Source organism: Pangasianodon hypophthalmus, chromosome 16, assembly GCF_027358585.1.
Source record: "Pangasianodon hypophthalmus isolate fPanHyp1 chromosome 16, fPanHyp1.pri, whole genome shotgun sequence".
In the NCBI taxonomy this organism is placed as follows: domain Eukaryota; kingdom Metazoa; phylum Chordata; class Actinopteri; order Siluriformes; family Pangasiidae; genus Pangasianodon; species Pangasianodon hypophthalmus.
In genome coordinates, this window is record NC_069725.1 from 10,887,094 (window position 1) to 10,912,017 (window position 24,924).

A 24,924-nucleotide genomic window follows, 5' to 3' on the forward strand; every position below is an offset into this window, starting at 1 on the left:
TTAAATGTCTCAGCCAACATGCTGGATCTAAAGAGTGGCCCCTCAGTGACAAAATGCAGCTTCTAGCTGCAAAATTCAGATTGTACAACACAGCTTTCAGCACCTAACCACCCTCTTAACCCTGTTACAGTATGCAGAGGACAGCAACTTGGTTTTCCTTTTTTGCCGAACATGTAATCACACGTTGCATCTCTAAACTCCCCCGCTGCCTCAACTGTGTGCGGTTATCTCAATTCCACATAATTGTACAGTTGTTTTAGTGAGAGGGTGGCTGTCTCAGACAGCACCCATCCATTCTAGGCATGCTTTTGCTCTTCATGCTCTAGCTTGTATTTGGAGAACATGTCAGGCTGGGTAGCATTTGGCCTCATTTCAGAAAATGTCATATTAAATGTCGTGGTTCAGCGACAGTATCTTCCTCTGGACTATTTGTGCACTTTTCTTACTGTCGCTGACCATCTAAAGGACAGAAATTCTTACAGTATTCCAACATACAAGCATCAGTGTTGTCAGCTTTAGAATTGTCCTGCCATCCTCCTCCCACTGTGACTGGTCTGAATTTCTTGGAGGAGGAAATCAGAGCACTGAAGATATATAGCCCCTGTTTAAACATGCCGAGATTCTAAAATCTATTCCGGTCTTTTCACTGTACCACCTCAGATTGTTTTTGCATGTGGCAAGAGCTTAGAAATCAATCCTCTGTTTTAGGCATGCAAGAGTTCAACAGCTGCTGAAGGATAAGGGTTCTTCAAAAAAAAGACGATCTGTGTAAACACAAATATGTACACAAGGCCAGTGAAACATTCCACAGTTCATACAATGTTATCAAAAGCTGAACTTGATATAAGAGTGACAAAACACTCATTTGTGAATCACTTGTTTAATACTCAGATGTGCCATAATCAGGTGCAGGCATCTCACCTATCAATATGATATTAAAAGGGAATTTCACAGATTATTCAAAATTGCTAAACAATTCACTTGTTAAAAAAGTAAACAAACTCTTTTGTATTCTGATTAAAAAAAAAACTGCCCCAGTAATCAAGCTAATAGTCTTCTACACATCTGACCCATCATACGATTAATGTAATTCCTGCTTGGGAAAATACATGCAGGATTTTGTAAGGGGAAAAAAGCACCCAACTATTCATTATCTAAATCTTCAGTAAGCGCTTTATCTTGGTCAGGGTCTATATCCTGCTCCAGGACCTATCCCAGGAACACCGGGCATGGAGCAGGAACACCCTGGATAGGACACCGGCCCATTGCAGTGCAGTACCCAATTTTTCATGTATATTAAGTGATATAACAAGCAAAACAGCTGGCTGAAGATGATGTACAGAATTTCATTCTTTCATCTTTAGTAACCACTTTATCCTTTATACTTTATTTATTTTTTTTAGGATTGTGGTCGATCCAGAGTCTATTCAAAAACACTGGGTGTGAGGCCGGAATACACATTGGATGGGATGCCAGTCCATTGCAAGTTGCCATGCACACAAATGTTCATACTTAGGGGCAATTTAGAGTAGGCAAAACATCTACTGATATGTTTTTGGAAGGTTGAAGGAAACCAGACAACCTGGAGGAAACCCACATGGAAACAGGGAGAACATACACAACACTACATAGACAGTAACCTGAGCTCAACAGCTGTAAGGCAACAACACTACCCACTGCAACACTGTGGTTCTTCATGTACAGTAATCTTGCAAAAAAAAAAACTACAATTTCTCTAGATTATTTTTCAAAAACACTATATGATTTTTTTTTACTTCACATTTATAAATGAGTATGTATGAATTATATATTCATACATATTATGTTCATTTTATTTCTCTGAAATGGACGAAGTTTTTTTTGCCTCATTTTTATGCCCTTGGTCAGCAACAGGAGCTTCCTGTGTTTATTATTTGAGGAGATGGAGAAGGTGCAGATGCCGACAACCCCCTTATGGCCAATTCACACATGGAGCAGAACAACACAAACCCAGACACAGTGTTCCACAATCACACTGTGTAGGAAAGAGGGACACATAACGGCAGAGGAAATTAGAGAGCATGTGGCAAATGAGTGGATGAATTTGCTAGTAACATAACATGTGCCTGACTCTGCGAAAGGTTTGTAAAATATATCATTTCTTAGTCATAAGTCGAAGTATTCATGGATTTGTGGCACAATGTTTAGGATGCTTTAAAATATTCATCAAGGGAAAACCACTGTATTCCAGAGTATTTAAAAAAATAGATTATAAGTGTTGTTTCAGACCCCCTCCCTGTTCAAGGGTGGTTATTCGAGTTCCAGAATGACAGCACTTTCTGCTCCCTTCTCCTTTTCAACCAGGTACATTCTTTCCACCCATTGTTGTTCTGGAAGGAGTGTGTGTAAAAGGCATGCAATCATCCACAATCAAAAGTGTCCCCTGATTTGTCAGACAGGAGCTTAGGCCTATACAGTAATATAATTGAATAATCATAGCACCCAAAAGTGATTAGAAGAACAGAACTACAAGAGATACATACAAAAACAAAGACAAGAATTACAGAAAAAGACAGTGGTTGATCCATCACATATTCATGATGTCTTAACAGCATGATGTACTCAAAGATATTCTTGCAAAGATTTGATCTACATCTCATCAGTGGCTTCATTACAACCCTCAAGCTCTGCTATTACAAATAAACAGATGGCCGAAAGTCCCAGAGAGAATGTTTGTACCAGAAAGCTCTATTCACTGCTAAGTAGTAAGAATCCATTTTGTGTTTCACTGGATACATGATGAATTGTGTGTTCACTGGTTACAGTCATTTGAGCAAGGAAGATGCAAAACTGCTGATGCCCCATTCAGGTGCAAATTTGATAAGTAAAAAGGTTTAGTACTTTGCTGAGTAAGCTGTTGTTGGCAATTACAGAATGGGGGAAAAGTGTGATCTTTGTGACTTTGATCATGTCATGGTTGTTGGTGTCAGATGGGCTGGTTTGAGTATTTCAGAAACTACTGACCTCCTGGGAATTTCGCACACAACAGTCTCTAGAGTTTACACAGATTGGTGTGAAAAATAAAAAACATTCTGTGAGCAGAGGGTCTGCAGGCTGAAACACCTTGTTGATGTGATAGATCAGAGGAGAATGACCAGACTGGTCTGAGCTGACAGGAAGTCTATAGTAACTCAAATAAACACTCTTTACAACCGTGATGAACAACACATCAAAACTTGAAGTGGATGGGCTACAACAGCAGAAGACCACATCAGGTTCCACTCCTGTCAGCCAAGAACAGGAATCTGAGGCTATCATGGGCACAGACTCACCCAAACTGGACACAAGACCCAAGAAGGTGTGCTGTGGTATCTAGCACCAAGACATTAGCAGCAGATCCTTTAAGTCCTGTAAGTTGCGAGGACGGGTCTCCATGGATCAGACTTGTTTGTCCAGCACATCCCACAGATGCTCGATCAGATTGATATCTGAGGAATCTGGAGGTCAAGTCAACACCTTGAACTCTTTATCATGTTCCTCAAACCATTCCTGAACTATTTTTGCAGTGTGGCAGGGTGCATTATCCTGCTGAAAGAGGCCCCTGCCATTAGGAAATACCATTGCCATGAAGGGGTGTGCTTGGTCTGCAGCAGTGTTTAGGTAGGTGGTACGTGTCAAAGTAACATCCACATGAATGCCAGGACTCAAGGTTTCCCAGCAGAACATTGCCCAGAGCCTCACATTGTCTCTGCTGGCTTGTCTTCTTCCCATAGTGCATCCTGGTGCCATCTCTTCCCCAGGTAAGCAACACACATGCATCCAGCTAGCCTTTGCTCCCCAATGAGCCTTGGGCACCCATGACCCTATCGCTGGTTCCCTAGTTGTCCTTCCTTGGACTACTTCTGGTAGGTACTAACTATGGCATACCGGGAACACCCCACAAGACCTACCATTTTGGAAATGCTCTGACCCAGTCATCTGGCCATCACAATTTGGCCCTTGTGAAAATCCCTCAGATCTTTATGCTTGCCCATTTTTCCTGCTTCCAACACATCAACTTCAAGAACTAACTGTTCACTTGCTGCCTAATATATCCCACCCCTTGACAGGTGCCACTGTAATGAGATAGTCAATGTTATTCACTTCACCTGTTAGTGGTTTTAATGATCGGTGTGTATATAAGTAAGGTTTTTATTTGACTCACCCTAGTATATTTTTAACATAGTGTCCAACTATTTTTTTCTCTGTCAGTTTCATTTTTTCATATCTTTGTTTATGTTTATGAATACATACTTATTTGTTAATATTTAGAAGTACAAAGTCAAAAGACATTATGTGTGTAAATTTGAAGTGGATATATGCAGTGGAAGTATATTTAAAAATAAATAAATTATTCTAAATACTAAATTATTATCAATGAATACATCTACCTGGATTGATGTTTGTATTTGTAAAATACACACGGGAAAATGAAGCTACATTTTAAATAAAGCAAAATTTTTAAATACAGTGAGTCAATTCACACCGCTTAGGTCTCAGTATGTCATGGGTAAGTGAATGCTAGTATTAAACAGGACTCAATCAAAACTAAACTGAATTACAACAAGTGCTGCCAATGGTAAATAAGAAGAAGGCTGTAGAAATAAATCAGCATTATGCACTGCACAGGGCTGATTTGCTACTTGAGATTATGAATTAATTAAGTGATGATCAATCCTGGAAATCATGTTTATATTGTTCGGGTTTAATCCATTCTATGCTCCATTAATGTATTAATGTACATATCTGAAAGTGCATGTGTGTGTTTGTGTGCCTATGTGAGTATGCATGCATACTTGTCTTAGTATGCATGCATACTCACATAGGCACACAAACTAAGTCACTAAGTTTGCTTTTTAACAGTAACGGCACCAGATCAGGCTCTAGTGATAATACAGTTAGAAACACACGTCCCCCTGCATTCTTTCTGAGATACATCTTGTTGCTGTTTCAGAAGAAAGTCTGAGGGACACCCAGCACTGAAGTTTGCGAGCAGCTGGAAGTGCATCTGTCTAGTACCAGACTGACTCTGAGTCTGGATCGCTCTTCAAGACCACAACTATGACTAACCCTGAAGTGTGCAACTCAGGTTCTAAACACACAGCTTCTAAACACACAATTCCTTGTGGTTCTTCTGCCCTATTCATGCCATGTTTTAATGGTTCTCTGACCGCAGACACCATAGAGGAAAAAATGCCAGTGGAAATAACAGGAGGGAACTCAATCTTTTCTGACAGTTGTCTTTTACTGACTGTGTTTTCTGTGTTTACTGTGTTAGCTAATACAAGAATGATTCCTATTTGATTAATTGTCAAATAAAGGTTTTAGTGCAGTGAGATGTTTAGACACTAGGGGGAGCACTGCTTTAGAACACACAATACCTAACTACTTTGAATGAACTTTTCAAAACACTAGGACACTGTGGCATTTTTTTAATTATTATTCTAACAAGAAGTTTCAAATAAACCATCTTCATGGCTTCATGTAGATTATGTTTCTGTATGAAAACAAAGTGAAAGTGAACAAAATAATCCCCCAAAGAAAGTGAAAAAGGTGGAAATTGAGCACACAGGAAACCATACTGACATCTGATAATAAGAGTTAATAATCATTAACTGTTCTGAATTGTAGCTAAAGGATCACATAAGTCATTAATCCAGGTGTAGAAACAATTAGCCATTAGCTACTAGTATTACATTAGCTAATCCAAACCACATATCCTATACCACATATCCTAATAAATGGATTATCCTGAGTACAGGCTCAGTAGATAACTAATACACATTTCTATAGTTTATAAAGGTGTTTAATGTAGTGTTAGTGTGTTACAGGCTATGTGCACTCTCTCTCAGTGCTTTCTGAGCATCCTGTGTGGGAGAGGTTGCTCTAAGTTTTGGGCTGAACTTTCTCCAGATGCAGCTCCTCCGTTATTTCCTAAGTTTGTGAAGGACTTTCAGTCGTCCATTCTGCTGCAGAATACAGACCTGACACCCCGAAAAAACGGAGACAGCTCCTTTTCCTTGGGTGATAGCAAAATATTAAAATACTACTAATTCTTATGTAACAGAATTTCGACTATTCGAAGTGACAGGGATAGTTGACGCTGAGAGAGAATCTGAGGATATTGCTGTTTAACCAAAGGTAAGTTTGGAGTTTCTTTCTTTCTTTTTTTGCACTTTATCCTTGGAGGTTGTGCTTATTTTTTAAATTAACATGGTTACTGGGAATAACTTAAGGTTTAATATCTATATACTTCCTAATATCTTAGTAGTCAATTCGTTATAGTTAAATAGTTCATCTCAGTAACTTGTATGCAGTATTGGTGTGAATGCTACTGAATGCTATTGTTTAGCTACATTAATGCTGAAGCAGTATTGAAGACGTATTGACGTCACTTTAGCCTAGATACATCCTGATACATGTGGTAGACTGTCGGCTGTACGAGGTGCACTAATATTATGTGTTAGTTGTTGTTTTGTGGTAATGTGTTTTAGGGTCTTTAGATGTCGCTCCAGGGCATAATTCAGAAACAGGACGCTCAGGTGCATTTAAAGGAATCACTCAGAAACAAAATCATTACAGACATTTTACACTCACCTCAAATATTGACTGGACATGTTCAGAGCTCATGGAGGTCAAAATCACTGAAGCTTATCATCATTAACTAGCATCATGCCAAAATCATCACACATTTATTATTAAGCCAACATACCCTGCTGAAAAAAAGAAAAAAGCAAACAAACAAAAAAACAATATAAACCCTATTATATAAATATAATAGATATAAATAGAAATAGTAATGGTTTTAATGGTTATAATGGGAGTTGTATTGGTTTTAATGGAAACTCTAATGGTCCCTGTGGGTCCCTACTGGTAATTTGTTGCCTTCTGTTGGTGCCATGTTATGTCTAGTGGATACCATTAAGGACCAGTTATGATAATAGTTTTAATGGTTAGTTTGATGGTTTGTAATGGTATTTGTAGTGGAAACCATTAGAAGTTCTGTGAAGGTTTCTATTGTTTTTTCAGCAGCATAGATATGTTTTGTAGTTTCTGACATAGCTAAACCCCTAATTACTTAATCTGATTTGACTCACTGTAATACTGTGAAACTACATGAATGGTGTTGTCTTAGGTTATTTGTGTCAAATGTGATGGTTTCAGCATGTAATTTACCAGTAGTCCAGTACGAAACCTAAGAAGCAAAATTCATACAACCAGCATGATATGATGGGAAGTGGACAATATGTATACATATGTTTTTTTCTCTCCAACTGATGCTTTACATCTTATGTTTCCTATTTGATTGTTAGATTATAGTGTCAAAACTCAACAACCAAAAATGCTAAATGAACTCGCTGATGAAATCTTCATGACAGTGGCTCAAAGACATTTTGTGTTGTTCTAACGGTATTAGTCACATTTTGCTTCATTCGATTTGATTTGCCAAATCTTACTCATAGGATAAATAAATATTTTTACTGTGAGTAAGATTTGGCAAATTAAATAAAATCGAATGAAGCAAAATGTGACTAATACCGTTAGAACTACACAAAATGTTGTTGAAGTTCATGGGAAAATAATAGTATGAGGTTGAGAACATGACCATAAATAAAGTGAAGCCATCATATCTGGAACCCCTTGTAAAGATTTTGGGCCCCCCTGAGAAAAGCTTACACTAGACTGCCACCCAACCCCATTTCAACAGAAATGTGTGCTTAATTCACATGTTCCATGACCCGTCTACTTCTGGACCCCCAGGTTTCTAACCCCTTACGGCACCCCTGCCTCAGCCCATGGTATGAACAAAGCAGTTAGCTGTAAAGACAGAAAGGAAAGAAAGCATGTAAAGGAAAAGTGTGGCGCTGTCTATTGTAGACTGCAACCTCTGGCTTTGGGATGTAGAAGTGAAGAGCGTCTGGCTCTGACCTCTAAGTCTATTTTTAAATATATTCCTAGGGCACAGATCACAACATCTGATTACGTATTATTAGACACAACAATCTGGGAAAAACAGTGGCTTGCATAAGTATTTATCCCCCATTTTCCCCCATGTAGTGTTACAACCTGGAACTGAAATGGACATACTAGGGATTATATAACATGAATTTACACAAAATAGTCTATAATACTAAAAGGATGGGAAACACCCCCACCCCCACTCAACACACACACACACACACACACACACACACACATTTCAGTTATGGGCTATTTTGTGTAGATTCATGACGTATAATCCCAGTTAAGTCCATTTCATTTCCACGTTGTTACATGTACAAAATGTGGACAAGTTCAAGGGGGTCAGTACTTATGCAAGGCACTGTATATATGTGCAACTTGTTAGACTCACAGTGACACAACCCATGTTTGAACTAAGTACAGCTGCCGAAGAGAGGAGAGGAGATAATAAGATTTTCTATTTTAATAACTTCAGTCTTCTCTCTGCATTCTATCCCCCCTCACCCTGCCTTTTGACCTTTTTAAACAAGTCACGGAAATAGATTTATCATTTTAAATTAAACCTTGCACACCAACAGTATCACCAATAGCACTAAACAGTTTCAAATGATTTGTGACTGTGTGAATTGGTCTTGTGAAATGTCACCAGGCCTAGGAGTCGGTTCTGTTTTCTGCTGATTAGACTAATTTGTGCTGAGTTTCAAGCCAGACACCACATCCAAAAAGAGTGGTGTCACACACTTTGCCAGGCAGGGGCTTTTTTAGGGACACAAGTCACCAAATTACAGCTGAGAGTGTAGTTAATTCTAGCCAAGCATTCATATTTAGGAACCACCCAATGGTTAGTAAGGGAGCAGAACAGTGAATGCACTCCACTAAGGGAAGTACAGTGTAGGAAATTTTATATAATGGCATGTCAATAATATTTGGCTTAATGAGAGTATAAGAGTCAGGTATTAAATAATTGTCTATTTTAACCACTGGTGTCACTCAAATGGGTCAAAGACACAGGAAATCGTTGGAAATTGTTGCCCTGCTGGTAAATGAAGTTACATAAAGTTTACGTCAGTTCAATTCCTCATATAGTGACATATGTAATAATTATATGTTTTATTCCTTCCAAATTTGGATTGGCACTGACAGAAATTGTGTAATTATCCTAATTGAATGTTCCTTTTTTTTAATCACTACTGGACATTCAACTTTACTTCCCATATTTATCAAATTCTTTAACTATTTTTATGTATCTAAATGAATATGTTTATGATTGGTGTGGATGTCCTCCAGAAGTGTAGGAATACTGAATTATTGAAAATTGAAGCCCCAGTTGTTGGGTTATTTATTTTGGGAAATTCAAAATATCCCCTAGCAAGGTGAGACTTGCTATTTACAAACACTGTCTTTTTCTCCATCACTCCCACTGTCTCACCAATTTGACTTTGACTGGGACCTGAGACTTGAGCTGTCCCTATTCCTTGCAAAAGAGTGACTTTTGGTGATGATGTGATGATGTTGACAATCCTTTTTGTTAGTTTGGATTTCAGCTTGTGAAAGTGTTTCAAACAGACACAAACATAAAAATCAATGGGGAAATTATTTCTTATTGTTGTTTTATTATAGTAATCAAACATGCTTAGCTACCTAGAGAAGGTTCACTGCTTTATACGTCATTGTGAGAATCAAATATAATCCAAAAGAGTGCTAATGTCTGGAGAGTTGTATTTTTAATGAAAGATTTTTACATTCATGTTTGTAGTCCTCAGACTAGGTGGAGACTATAACGGATGTATTAAAACTGTAAACTTTTATGAGCAGTGACACGCATGCTTGAAGGTTAAAACCCATTCTTGAGTCATAATGTGAACACATTGTCTACATTGTGCAAGAAGTTATTAAAACCTGTGCATTTGCTTTGGAGTTATTATATCATTTTCATACCATTTGCACATTCGCTGTCTTTTAGATCAGCTCTCTCACTGTAGTTCCCTTCACATTGCACTCTATTCTTCTTTTGTTCTGTTTTTATTTCTTTTTTTCTCTCTCACACACCACTGCACCACTAAGACTAACACAGTGCCTGGATGGGGTGACAGAAATAGTTGCTTGCAGCCCCTGGAGAAGGGGAATGTGGTCAAGTAATTACCAGGAGAAACCATTCTTTGGTGTAACCCTTGTCCTTCTGGGTCAGATCTAACTTTTAAGTTTTTGTGTGCATTTGCAAAAGACAGACATTTTTGTGAGGCTTCCCTTTCTTCTTCTTCTTTTTTTCATGTCTTTTTATTTATATAAATAGAATTTTACAGTCAGATCTTTCTGTTACCAATTACAGTTGACCCTATCTCTGAGTATTTGGATTCTGTGGACATAGCCTGCTGATCAGATTCTTGGTTTTTCCCACACCATAAAAATACCACCGGGTCTTGCTGTGTGTTGTAGCTTATTAAAATGTCCCTGAGAAAAGTTGTGAAAAGTAAAATAAATAAAAATATATACTTATTCAGAACTTGGTGCTATAATGGTTATAATGTAGTTTGTAGTCTGCAGGGCAAGCAAGATGCGGAGACCAATGGGTAATTTTTTCTCGGTCCCAGCATTCCTCTGGCCAAGCCAAACTGGGAGTATGGTATAATTTAGCAGCTATTTTTACAAATAGGAACATACCATATAATGTTGTTTTTTTTTTGTTTTCTTAAATTATATTTAATTCAGCAGCATGAGAGAAATGGCTCCACTTTTCAGTTTTTAAAGACTGTAATGCATACCCAGTAAGGTGATTAGACTGCAAAGCATATATGCAGTGAAGATTCCGGACTAGCTTTTCTTTGGTGGGCTGTTTGGGGGACAGATCAAAGGTCCTGCCCTTGTATGGTCCAGCTGTATTTATTGTCTCGGCAGCAGAAAGAATGTTGTAACATCGCACTTGAAGAGAGAGGTTAGGATTTCAATAGAATGGTGATAATATTAAAACATACTATAGGATTTGCGTGTTTATTGGGCCTTTGCTTTTTCAAATTTTCTTATATTTAACCATTAGTTATGCAAAATATATGTAGTCAGATTAATTGTATTGTGCATTAATAGTGAAAGTGATATTAGGTGTGAGTCGTATGATAATTTACATTGTGCCTCTTCGTACTGTAACACCTAGCCCGGGCAGTTTCCCTCCAGAGCCTCAAATGGCCACCTCCTCTGAATTTTGAATGACTGCTTGACATTAAGGTTGCACACAGAGTTCAAATCCAAATCCAGGAAATGAGCTGGATAACCAGTTCAAAAAGCACATGGACTTGAACTCTGTGCAAAGCCTTAATGTTTGCCTGCAATTATGTAAGTTCTGAGCCATATTTTGTATGATAGCGATTTCATATATTGTTTGAATCTTCTCAAATTTGCTGTTTGCCTAGCCCTTTGATCTTTTTTTTTGTTGGATTTCAATGTTTGTAATTTTGACCCTGCTCTGCCCACTGACCTTGCTTCTTGCTACTATTTTTGGATTTGTTTGCGTTCTGTGTATTTCTGGCATCGATCCAGATTGTCTTTACTTTGATTTTTGTTAAATAAACCTCCAGCATATGGATCTGTACTCAACGTCTCTGAGTCCATTGTTACAAATGACTTTGCCATGCAACATGGATCCAGTGGAGGTGTATGATCTCCAGACCTCAGTGTCCTTGCAGGGTCAGTTGCTTGGCAACCATAAACAGCATCTTCAATGCATGGCCCACGCGATGGAGGAACTGTTTACTCTTCTACTTACTGGCAAAGTGCTCGCCTGAGCCACTGCCACTTTCAACTCAGTGCTGCTGAACCACTTGTACGCTAGCTTCAAGCAGGAATTCCGTATTAGTATTCAACCACACGGAAATGGGCAAGGACACCAGAGAAAGACTTCTCAATATAAACCATGGTGATCAAATTGCTGCTGAGTTTGCTCTCACCTTTTGTGCACCTTTTGGAGAATGAGCACCAAAAACATTTCTACTGTGAAAATCAGACCAATAACATCATCCCTACGATCGAGAGTAGACACATCTCATTATCAGTAAAACTGTAATGGTGTTCTGAGTCCCATTCTGTTCCTGTTCTGCATGATGAAACAATAGCTGAGATGCTTAACATATCTCTTGTTCTCCTAACAGGCCCTACTCACAGTCAAAGCCCTAGCTGGTTCACCACTGGGAAGAGGGAAGGTAACCAGAAGTACCATCCCCCTCCAGATGTCCACAGGCATGTTGCATGCAGAAACACTTTTGTTCATGATCACCAAGTCCCTCCAAAATCCGTTCGTCTTGGTCTTACCCTGGTAATCCATGCACAATCCCATTATTTCCTGGAGGAAAGATGAACTCATGGCCTGAAATCCATCTTGATTTAAACACTGTTTGTCTCTCCTCTGTCATTCTACCCATGTAGACAGCCCCAAGGCCCAGAGAGAGGTGGAAATCCCAGCACCCTATATAGACCGCGCAAAAGTGTTCCATTGAATTTCTGGAGGGCACTACACCCCCTAGGGGCTGAGATTACCCACTCTCTCTCCCAGAGAACAAAGCCATGGAGGAATATATTGCAGAAGCTCTAGGCCAGGGTTATATCCGCCCCTCCAAATCTTCTGCCGCTGCAAGTTTCTTTTTTGTGGAAAAAAATATGGCAGACCCCGACATTGCACTGATTATAGGGGACTGAATCTTGCCAAATACTGGCCAAGTACCGGTATTTACCGGTAATTACCCTTGTCCCATTTTCCACTGAACAGGAAGATGGGCAAAAATCTTTATTAAACTTGACCCATGAAGTACATACAATCTGGTTTGTATAAGTGAGGGGGACGAGTGGAAGACCACCTTCATCACTAACACTGTTCATTATGAATATTTGGTGATGCCATATGGGCTAGTTAATGCTTTTATCTCACAAACTCAATGAAAAATAAGTCTTTCTACTTGATATCACCCATAATGGATTGGTCATTTGGAATGCCTGAACCAAGTGATCTTGGATCATCCTGTAGGAACAACCAACAGGAATATGGTTGTTACCTCCACTGGGCAGAGTATGCATAAACCTAGCCACTGACTGTCCACATTGGGATTTTGACCCTTTGTCTTATGTACCTCGACCTTTTTGTGTACCAGCGACTGGTAATAAAACCTCCTGGCATGTTATCCTGATATCATGAGAATTTTTTTTTTTTTTTTTACAAATTCAAATGAAGAAGGGTGGTGTTTTTTATTTCATTCATAAAGTTGTAAGAAAAAGTTTAAATGATAACCTTGTCACTAACTTTAAACTTTGTAACTTTTCATACAAACTGAGTCATGCAAATTACTACAAATTTGGAAGTGTGAGGTTCACAGGATGGTTTAGTAATCTAACTAGGTCAAGCTGCCTTGCTTATGCTGACAGAAAAGAAGAGTGCTTCTGATCCCTTTCCCAAGATTAACAACTGTTAAAGTACAAATAAATTACTCTTATTTTATTCAGGAGGAAAACATTGCATTTGGTTGTGAGTTGTAGTGATTCAAAGGTTCAAATTTTAGAGCTGGATATACATTTAATAGTGGTAAGCAATTGGTGGTCTAGATTCATTGGGTATAGCTATGAGGTATAGCTTGACAATTAGGAAAAGTGTCATGTTCATCAGATGGGAAGACAGTGGAAAGACTATCAGTAAATCTTTGTTTAAAATTCAGATGAATGATTGTAGTATCAGCAGCAGTCTGGCACTTTCTTTAACTCCTTTGCCACAGAGTGAACCGTTAGCTCATCTCAATTCCTGTCACAGTGAGACACAATCACCCTGAGCTGGAACAGGTTAAGGCATGACATCATGAACTTGCTGTCCACCCTCCCAGACAAGTACACGGACTGAGTGACAGAAATAACCCCACCTTCCCCTTTCCTGTCTAATGAATAGCTTGTGTGTTTGTAAAGGCCTGTTAGACTTTTCCACTGCCACCACAAACTGTATAATCAGTCCTGACCCAGACACACATATGCACACAGTTTGTCTCATTATTTTCTCCATTCTCCTTTAACTTGGGGGATTTTTTTTACAGCTTTTACTAGAATTATTATTCAAAATGCATTTGTGAAATCAGATTTGGCAATGATTAAATTAACACATTTACTTAAATTACTCACTGGATCCTCTGGGCACCCACATGGCTCAGGCCTGGGACAAATTACCCTGTGCTCACCATGAGAGTGGAACTGGTTTTATTCATTTTTTTAAATAATATAATACTGTATATTACATTTTAAATTCACATTATTATGCATTCCACACCAAAGATGTCTGCTAATTGCTAAAGTGGTTTAGTGGTAAACAGTTATTTAGGAGTTTTTTATGGTTGCAAAGTGCACCTTGTCCTTGTGTCTATATTCTGGTCCCAAGACAGAGACAATCTTTTAGCACTTTTTCTTTTTTTTTTTTATCCTGTTTTTTCAGACGTACTTGATAATTCTCCACTATCGCACCATCAAGCTATCAGCTGAGGAGGGAAAGGCACTAACTCATGCTTTCTCTAAGAAATGTGCAGCTCTGTCACTTTGTCTTCTTGTGCTGTTCATGCAGTGTCACAGCTAAACAGGCTTGAAGCAGATGATAACTGCCCTCTTTTTTATACAGTGTATCTCTCTGATTGACAGACAACAGCACCAGTTTTACTGTATTGGATCCATGGCCAATGGTGGCTATGGCATTGTCAGGATTTCAACTTGCAATCTTCCAACAATAGGGTGAATGCTTTTCTGTTAAGCCACTTGGGAGCCACATTATATGATTATGTGTCTGCACAAGTGAGGAAGATTAACCATATACTGTACTTGCACTGTACTTGCACTGAATAACCTGATTGAGCTGAACTCCAGGTGACTTTATATTTGGATTTCTTAATATGTGATAATGGCTTTCATATGATTTAAAAGATCATAGTATACTGTTTATATGGCAGCATAGAAATGTGGAAATCAGATAGTTGTTGGATTATTAGCATGCATGTAAATGCACACCATGTAATATTCATTTCCAGTGCAGGTGCATGGTTTGTTACCCTGTTAAATTTATGCATGGCAGCAACCAGTGAACCACTTGGCTATTTATTCAAAGTTTTCTTTTGAAAATGATGCTTAGCAGACTTGCTGACTTTGCTGACTTATGGAAAAAAGCAGCATTACTGAAGAGAAGCTGGTCTGAATTTATGTAATACAATAGGCCTATTATCTTTGCATTACACACTGTTGCACACAGTGTTATTACTTTTTTCTGAAGATTTGTGAAGCCTATATCTAAATATTTTTTGTGGTTGACAAGCTGATGGCCCAGTTTGCAAATGTCAAAGGCTAGTTTTAGCACGTAAGCATGTACATTCAAGATCTTACATGCATCATAGGGATAGTAGTACAACAACCTTCCATTGTACCACTGTTTTACCAGACCAAGCTGCTGGGTTATGGGAGTTTATGTACAAAGGTCACCCTAGAGAGTAGACCTAGCTATAACTTTCAAAAGTCTACAAATTGTAAATGTTAATGTGAATACTAAAGTTCAGTTTTATAACACATTTACTCTACATTCATTTCTGCCTATCTCTAATTCTTTCTTGCAGGTCTGAGCATATGTGTTTGTGCTCTGTCAGAATCTCAGTGATGTTCTCCTACTTCTCTCTCCTGCTGCTGCTGAGTGTGTTCAGCTTGGCCTCCGTCTCACTGGCGCTGCCCTTTGAGCAGAGGGGCTTCTGGGACTTTGGCATCGATGGCGATGGGGGTGGTCTGACGGTAATGATGAGAGATGAAGAGGATGGCTCAGCTGTGCTGCCCACAGAGCTGCCGCCTTTTGAGGTTCCTTTGTGTCCATTTGGGTGCCAGTGTCAGCTAAAAGTGGTACAGTGTTCTGACCTAGGTGAGTAATGTGTGTGTGTGTGTGTGTGTGTACATGTGTGTGTGTCTGAAGGAGAAGAGAGAGAGCAGGAGAGATGCATACCTAGTTATGAATAAACAAGCAAATGAATCAGTTAAGGAAGGAACCCATTTAAAGGCTAAGTGAAAGTTTGAAAGATAAACCCAACCCCTCTGTCTCAGGCAGCCGTAAAAAGCGATATTCTGAGTGCTTAGACTGAGAGGGAGACAAACAGAAAACGACAGGCATTCTTTAGGGATTTACCCAAATAGCCTGGAGGAAATGTGGCCTTTGATGGCAAACGAGATGTTTCTGTGTAATTTCCTTGCAAGCATCAAGAAGAAATTTCGTGTTGTTCTTGGGACAGACACAGGATATTTTACCCCCAAAAAAAAGGAAATAGAGTGACGTCCTGCAGACAGAGACATGTTGAAAGGCTGAGTTTGAAGAGCTTTTGTTTGTCTGTAAATTAAGGACAAAATTGACGAGTCATCTATCCCCTGAACCTTTAAATGTTGGGACAGTTGTCCTTGTTAAAAGAAGCCCATGTCAGAGACTGATATACTTCCTGTTAGCTGTTCTCTGCCCTCTGTTTTTCTTTGCACTGCTGGGAAATAACAGAATTGTGTTGTTTTACAGCAAACTGTGTGTAAATTTGTCATTACTACATTGTCATTAATCAAGTGTTTCCAAAAATACACTATAAATAACATACGCAGTGATAAGAGAAGAGGGAGAGCAAGAGAGAGAGAGAAAGAGAGAAAACACAGGAAGTTATTTTTCTTTTGTGTATTTCTATGTATGTGTGTATTTTGTGTATGGAAGTCTCTTTGTGTGTCTTTTCCTTTATGATAAATACATTGTTAGACAAAACAGTTCCATTTAGCAGCCTCAAAGGTTCTTACTGTTTGTCCCTCTGGCGACGCTTCAAAGGATCTACAATACAGGGTTTTACTTTTCAGTTCAAGTAAAACCCATTTAAAAAACCATTAACCATTTAAAATCATTAACTGTACAAAGTAAGATTGATGGTATATATATTTATTTTTTTTACCTAGGCCAATATGTTCTTTTTAACCAGTCCAGTTGAAAAACCTTTTTAGCCATTGGAGCTAATTGGAGCAGCTCAAAGGTAGAGATGGCACCTCACAGCTCCAGGATCCCCAGTACGATCCTGACCTCAGGGTGCTGTCTGTGTGGAGTTTCTGTGCACGTTCTCCCTGTGTCTGTGTGGGTTTCCCCTGGGTTCTCTGGTTTCCTCCCACCTCCCAAAAACATACCAGTATCTGGATTGGCTATGTTACATTGCCTCTAGGTGTGAATGAGCGTGTGAATGTGTGTGCATGGTCCCCTGTGATAGAGTGGCATCCCATTCAAGGTGTATGCCCACATGCCCAATGTTCCTGGGATAGTCTCTGGAACATTGGTTACTGAAGATGAATGAATGAATGAAATAACCAATTGTGCATTTAACCTGTTTTCAGAATATCCCACATGTATATTCATTGACAAGCTATACCTCATAATGCTGTCTGTGTTTATTTCTGAAAGATGTTAATTATTTAAAATATAAGCCAGCTTTTGGAGTGCAGATTTGTGGGACATTGTGGTTGGTTTGCTGCAGCTGGGGTGTAATTTTGTTTTGAGTTGTGGTTGGAACTCAGCTGGATTGTGGAGATTTGTTGGATACCCGTGAAAAGATGACAGACTGGGTTGTCTTTGTGTTGATTTTCTGGAGTGGCAGGTGGGAAACCGGCTAAGAAACAAATAAAGATACTTTTAAATAATGCGCAAATCCTCCCGAAATGTTTAACCAGCACACAAGGCTATCTCAGTTTTCTGAATTAGTTGTGCCCTACTAATGGCACAGCGTATATAGAATAGTCTTGCTCAAGAGCCCAAGAGTGGCTCTCTGGCAGTTCTGGGATTCAAAAACATAACTTTCCAATTACTGAGCCCCCACTTCCTCTAGCTAGTACATAATGATGTCTTATTGTTGGCATAAAATGGCCTCTAATAAGTTGAGTGGTTTTTAATTTCCCTCTCATGTATTTCTGACCCCTTCTAAGCCATAAGCTGGAGTTATTTAACATTTACTGCACTGGAAATGAATGCAGTTAGGTAGAGGTTGAGGAGGGGCTGATATAATTCACTCCTCTCTACTGGGGGTCATGAATATCCTGCTGCAGGTTTTATGGCATTGAACTACTGCAATATAGGTATGGCCAAAACCCACAGATAATATTACCATAAGTTGTGTTACAGTTACCTCTTAGACTTGAGTGCAGCTCCATTTAAAGCCAGTATGTTTGACTGCTGTTAATGTTCATGTGGTTTCTTTGCTGCCTGCAAAACAGACAGCTTCATGGTTCATGGAACATCCTAAAAACACTAAGCTTTTGCTCACAGTAAATACTTCCTATCTCAGCACTGAGTGTGACAGAGGCTGTCAAAGTTGGGGTGTTATATTTAATTTTTATTTGTTTGCTCTCACTTGCTGACACAGAGGAAGCCCTGGCCTAAGTGCTTCTGTGAATCTAAACCAGCTGGAGACCATATGGTCAACTATAGTTTTTTATGTTTTGTGTATCTTGGTGGGGATCAGAACAAAAGTCCCCATAAAGATAGTTATATGTGTCAGTCTTGAACTTGTAGCTGGTCCTCAAAACTGACACTTTTATTAAAAAAAAACAAAAAAACTAAAAGAGCCTAAAGATTTCCTTTTGGCTACTGACGTTAAGGTAAGGGTTAGGTTTAGCTGTAGGCACAGCATTAATTAGCTGCATTAATAATTATGTCAGTCGAAGGTCCTCACTAGAATGATGTGTGTGTGTTTGTGTGTGAGTGTGTGTGTGTGTCTGTATGATTGTGAATTCGACTGAGATTTTATGCATGTGTTTACCAAATTTGTCAGTCATATGTACACACACTTGTACACTTGCATATGTACACACACTTGTATATGTATAGAAATGTCACGTCATTCACATGTACACACACTTGTCTATGTATAGAAATGCTGTACAATAAAACATATACAATTTGTGTTTGTGTTCAGGTTTGACCTCAGTCCCTCAAAACATCCCCACCGACACCAAGCTTCTAGACCTGCAGAACAACCGCATTACAGAGCTGAAGGAGAATGACTTCAAAGGCCTCAGTAATCTCTATGTAAGTAAGGCTGAAAGACAGATCATGAAGGGGCATATTTTTAGGAATAATTTCAAGTCAGCTCAAGTCAAGTGGCTTTATTGTCATTTCAATCATATACAGCTGGTATAATACACAGTGAAATGAAACAGCGTTCCTCCAGGTTGTGCAAAAATATGTAACAATATAATAATAAAATGCTGTAAATGTAAACATAGCATACTATGACATGGTATTCAGCTGATAAGCTTATAACATATATGGACATAGCAGTTATTGGGGTAGCAGCCAGGTAGAAAGTATAAATACAGTGATAGCCTCAAGAATGCAGGTGGTCAATACAGTATTTTGTTTATGGTGTTTTAGCAGCAGTTTAAGAAAGAAATGTGCAAAAATTGCAAAGGGAGTGGAATGGTGTTCAGTTGAATATGTGTGTGTGTGTGCGCGTGCCTGTATGTTGAAGGACTACAGTGCTATATGGACAGATATATAGATGGAGGGAAAATATGTGGGAGGAAAGATGACAAAACAATCCAACAGGATGTTGAAACAGACCATGTTGTCCTGCAACAGAATGCCCCTGCTGTTCTGGAGAGTGTGGGTTTCTGCCAAACTGAATATTTTAGTTCCGTCCTGCACTCACAGCCAAGCACTTTTTTTCCTCCTCATGTATTTAGAGCCCCAACCAAACTCAATATTTAACATGGCATATAAATGTAATAAGAATATACTGTTAAAATGGCTTTTATTTAATACACTATACAAAATGGTTCTTCAGAGGTACTTTTGTTTTTTAAGGATTTGAGCTTTCTATGGGGGTTCTACTTGGAACCTTTTCTGACAGGGAAACCCTTTTGATTTCCCCCAATAGCCTAAAAGGTCCTAGATTAGGGTACTAGGGTACTACTTTTCATACATGGTACACTGAATGGGTGCTGTGTTCCAGGGGTTCTCAAACCTTTCGCAGGCAAGGACCACATTGCCTATAAAGTAAATCCCATGCGCAAATTTATTTTATTAACATAAGTCAACTTTATTTAACAGTAGGCTCATTATTTAAATGTGTACAGTATCATTCTGGTTATTTATTGGAGCCACAGAGTTTTTTAATTCCAGAACTTTCTACCCTCAGAACATGTTAGATTCAAGTTTACATTATTCATAAGCTGAATTGTTTTGAGTTATTGAGGTTTGGATTAAACCCATTCAGTTCAAGTGAACGATCAGACAGGTGAATAACTATAAGAACTCAATAACAAATAGAACTTTAAGCACCACTAATTACTTGCTTAGCTTTGGATTGTAATGTCTGATTTGTTTCTGTTTCTCTCTGTCCTGCCAGGCTTTGTCACTGGTCAACAATCAGATCTCTAAAGTTCATCTGAGGGCCTTCACACCACTAAAGCACCTACAGAAACTTTATTTTTCCAGGAACCTGCTGACAGCAGTACCCAAAAACCTACCACCCTCACTGGTGGAGCTGCGCATCCACGACAACCGTATTAAGAAGGTGCCTGCGGGCTCCTTTTCTGGCCTCGGCAGCATGAACTGCATAGGTCTGGAGTTCCCTCACGATCATGTGGAACAGTGGTTGCACTTTGTCTCAACAGCTCCCTTTTTAGATGGAGCCTATTGGTTTTGTGGTGGATGCTCTGACTAATTTTTGACCATCTTTCAAAATTTTCCTTGCAGAGATGGGTGGGAACCCCATTCAGAACGGTGGCTTTGAGCCCGGAGCTTTCAAAGGTCTCAAACTCAACTACCTGCGCATCTCAGAAGCCAAGCTTACTGGTGTGCCTAAAGGTGATTATCTGAGTGAGATATTTATTCTATTTATATGATTAACCAAAAGCACACGTTTTGATATTCTCTGGTTCATATTTGTCTTCCTGAAGGGGTGAATATACATGCTTACACATGTTTAGTTAAACTGTACAAACTCTGATTTTCATTCAGTTGCACACAATACCAAAAACTTGCCTGTTCTGACTGTGATTAATCCCTCTTCTCTCAGATCTCCCTGAGAGCCTCCATGAGCTCCATTTGGACCAAAACCACATCCAAGCAATTGAGCTGGAGGACCTGAGGCGCTACAAGCAACTGTATAGGTCAGTCAAACTTCAACTCCCCAACATTTGCAGCAACGGTCGTGGGGCTTCCCTGTGGCAACAGTGCCACCTAATGCTGTAATCCATATACATACACTGAGGAATGAGGGCATAGATTAAATGTTTTCTTTAAGTTGAGAGTATTTTTAATGATGAACAGTGAAATTCAGTGTTAATTTACCTATGAAAAACACTCTGAAACAGGCAATGTTTGTGTATTTACTGCACTTTAAACCAATAAAAACAAAAAAAAAACCAGGATTTGACTAAGGGGGTGTTGTCCTATTTTGCTCAGTTTACCTCTGCAGGAGTTAATTTAGGGCAATGGGCCTAGAAGTTTCACTCTTTCGTATAACCTGTCTGGTGAAGCTAAAATATGTATTCAGGTTCACTGGATTTCCATGTCAGTGTGTTGCTTTCCTTAATCTGTTGGCATCCTGTACTGTTTCTCACATGTATATATTTTTGTGCATTTTCACTGTTGCCAGACTGGGCCTGGGTTATAACAACATTCGCAATATTGAGAGCGGCAGCCTGTCCTATTTGCCAAACCTGAGAGAACTGCATTTAGAAAACAACCTGCTGACCCATGTTCCCAAGGGCCTAGCTGACATGAAGTATCTGCAGGTGAGTGGAGATGGTATGGGAAGTGAGGAAAGCATACAGTGAATATGTTTGGCAAGGTCACATCTGGGATAGGTCAGATCTGTCATGCAGGATGGAAAGGTTAGAAACAGGGAGCTCACTGTTGCAAGGAAAGAAGCAGGACTTGAGAGCTACCTCAAGAAAAGCCAGACCATTATAGTAACACACAAAAAATAACAAATCTAACCCTAATCCTAAACTAAATTCAATCTTTCAGGTGGTGTACCTCCATTCCAACAACATAACCCGGGTAAGCGTGGATGACTTCTGCCCTGGAAGCTATAACATGAAGAAGAGCTTCTACAATGGCATTAGTCTTTATGGAAATCCCGTCCAGTACTGGGAAGTTCAGCCTGCAACTTTCCGCTGTGTCAGTGACCGCCTGGCCATTCATTTTGGAAACTACAAGAAATAAATGCACCCAGAGGCAGAGAGAAGAAAGAAGGAGTGATGGATATTGAACAATATCAAAATAAAACTGAAGAGAGGAAAGAAAATCAGAAGACTGGGGAGGGGGATAAAATATACAGTGGGTTTAGATTAGAGTCGTCTTGATGTAGAAGGAGCTTAAAAGCGGTTTAATAAGGAATGGGGGCTTGTCACGTTTCAAATGTACAGCCTGAGAGCACAGTCTGGCTACATGCCGGGATATATTCACTGAGCTGACATACAAAAAGCACCATTCAGTTTTTATAATAACTGTTATTGTTCACCAGATCTGTTTAGTAGTAATTCATATGTATTATTATTATTATTATTTGAACAGAGAAATTAAATATAGATTTTAATGTTAAGGTGCCCTTTATGTGTAGATCTGCCTATATGAGTGTCTTTACTGAGTCACTGTCTTGCTTCTTGTGCTTTCGGCATCTCTTCCTGAGGGGCTGTAGTAAATGTATACTGTATGTGATAGGAAACTACTTGTCCTATACTTTAAAATGCAGTTTGTCAGACCCCCAGGCCCCATATGTCCATTCAGTGTCTTTACTGAGCCTGGAGCTGATCTATTCTAATGTACTGTTTTGCACATTGCCTCTTCATATTCTAGATGGAAGCTCTGGATGGGTTGAGCCTGTCCCTGCTTGTACTCTGCTCATCTGCTGCATTTTGAGAATAAAATAATATTCTTTATGACTTGATAATGGTCTAAAATATGTACATGCATTTTTATACTGTATACGCACACACAATATTATATATATATATATATATATATATGTGTGTGTGTGTGTGTGTGTGTGTGTGTGTGTGTGTGTGTGTGAAGTGAATAACACAGGTGAAGTGAATAACATTGATTATCTCGTTACAATGGCACCTGTCAAGGGGTGGGATATATTAAGCAAGCAAGTTAACAGTCAGTTCTCAAAGTTGACGTGTTGGAAGCAGGAAAAATGAGCAAGCATAAGGATCTGAGAGACTTTGACAAGGGCCAAAAGAGGACTGGGTCAGAACATCTCCAAAATGGCAAGTCTTGTGGGGTGTTCCTGGTATGCAGTGGTTAGTACCTTTCAAAAGTGGTCCAAGGAAGGATAACCGTCGAACCGGCGACGGGGTCATGGGCGCCCATGATGGGCGCTCATTGATGCATGTTGGGAGTGAAGGCTAGCCCTTCCAGTCCAGTCCCACAGAAGAGCTACTGTAGCACAAATTGCTGAAAAAGTTAATGTATATATTATAATATATATGTTCTTCTTCTTTCGTCTGCTCCCGTTAGAGGTCACCATAGTGGATCATTGGTCCACATATTTGATTTGGTACAGTTTTAACGCCGGATGCCCTTCCTGGATCAACCCTCCCCAATTTTTATGCGGGCTTGGGATTGGCAATGGGAGTGTGAATTGAACCCGGGCCAGGGCAGTGAGAACGCCGAGGCCTGACCACTAGTCCTCCATATGTGTCTGTTAGTTAGTTAGTTAGTTTAATGTTACAAATAAATTACAATAAAAAGTTGCAATAAATAAACTAGTGTTTTCTACTAAGCCCCTTATAAGAGTAAAATGTGTTAGGTCAGGGAAAACGCAAAAATGTGCATTGCTGGGAGATTAATGTATAAAATATTGTGTTCCATCCCAAAACATATGCATATATGAATGAATGTTCCCGTCTAACTACATGTTATCAGGTAAACCTACCATGTGTAGATATACCATTTATGACTGTAGCCCACCTCACTCTCCATCAGTAGAAAACAAACATCAAAGGACTAGTTACTATTTGGGTGGTGGGCCAGTAGCAATTAGAAAATACAAGGTGGAACAAGAAGGTAGGTGTGTGCAATACAGTTGTCAGTAGGCGTACACAGTTAAAAAAAAAAAGAAACAGCAACGCTTGGGAGTCTTATCTTACCAGCTCCATAAACACTACAAAATCAGTGTTACTGCTCAGCTGAGAATGGCTCAAGAGCCAAAAAACACCATGTAGCAGTGGTCACATGGTGTTCCTTTTTTACTGATGGACAGTATAAAGGAGGGCTGACAAATTGTGCATATTATCAGATAGGCTATATTCAGCACCTATATGATACGTGTGTTTAGCATTAAATGGTAAGGAGTGCAGATACAAGGCAGGCATATGATGCCCACTGAGTATGACCCTGGGGGGCTTGAGCCCCTGCTCATAAACTCTCAGACTGAATAAATGCCCTCTTGGCTGGTGTGTATAAAATATATGGCCTTCAGGCGTCTACCAAAGCAAAGATGTAGCCTGGAATGCACCTGAAACATGACTGAAACAGGGGACTCACTTCAAATCAAATCAATTGGCACAACTAACTGATAAGAGCCAACATTTTCATTTTTTTTTAAGAGTTTGCGATATTATGACTGGTGATTGTTCTTCTTTGCCTAACTATGGCTGAGAGTGATTCATGAAATCTTACTCTATCTTCTAATTAACAAAATATTACTTTGCATTGCATTTTATAAAAATCTACATATTTACATAATCATGGAATCAGCAAATGGTAATTGACAAAAACAGTAAACATATGAACATATCACGTATAAATGATATTAATGTTAATGTACTCTGACTACATATTGTACATCTTCAATAGGCAGCAGTGCAGCAGATTCTCTCTGTCATGCTGCTTTATTCACACAGCTGAGAGTCAGACACACAGCTCAACATTCACACTAAGGAACA

The 24,924-nt window shown here is 39.2% G+C and overlaps 1 protein-coding gene across 2 annotated transcripts; it reads left to right on the forward strand.

Annotated features, from left to right (window-relative positions):
• Positions 1-5,891: 5,891 nt before the first annotated feature.
• On the forward strand, positions 5,892-22,922 carry bgnb (biglycan b). 2 transcript variants are annotated; one of them, XM_026921068.3, is made up of 9 exons: positions 5,892-6,159; positions 12,120-12,207; positions 15,588-15,880; positions 18,936-19,048; positions 20,370-20,583; positions 20,720-20,830; positions 21,042-21,135; positions 21,624-21,762; positions 21,998-22,922. In XM_026921068.3, the coding sequence occupies exons 3-9, from the start codon at positions 15,598-15,600 to the stop codon at positions 22,193-22,195; spliced, it is 1,152 nt and encodes a 383-aa protein (XP_026776869.3). In that variant the 5' UTR covers positions 5,892-6,159; positions 12,120-12,207; positions 15,588-15,597; the 3' UTR covers positions 22,196-22,922. The 2 variants fall into 2 exon arrangements, with proteins under 2 accessions (XP_026776869.3, XP_026776868.3); XM_026921067.3 differs by lacking the exon at positions 12,120-12,207.
• Positions 22,923-24,924: the final 2,002 nt, after the last annotated feature.

Coding starts and splice junctions, on each gene's coding strand:
- bgnb (XM_026921068.3), top strand. CDS start 15,598: ATGTGTTTGTGCTCTGTCAGAATCTCAGTGATGTTCTCCTACTTCTCT. Junction 19,049..20,369: donor AAGGCCTCAGTAATCTCTAT/GTAAGTAAGGCT, acceptor CTGTCCTGCCAG/GCTTTGTCACTGGTCAACAA. Junction 20,584..20,719: donor CGGCAGCATGAACTGCATAG/GTCTGGAGTTCC, acceptor TTTTCCTTGCAG/AGATGGGTGGGAACCCCATT.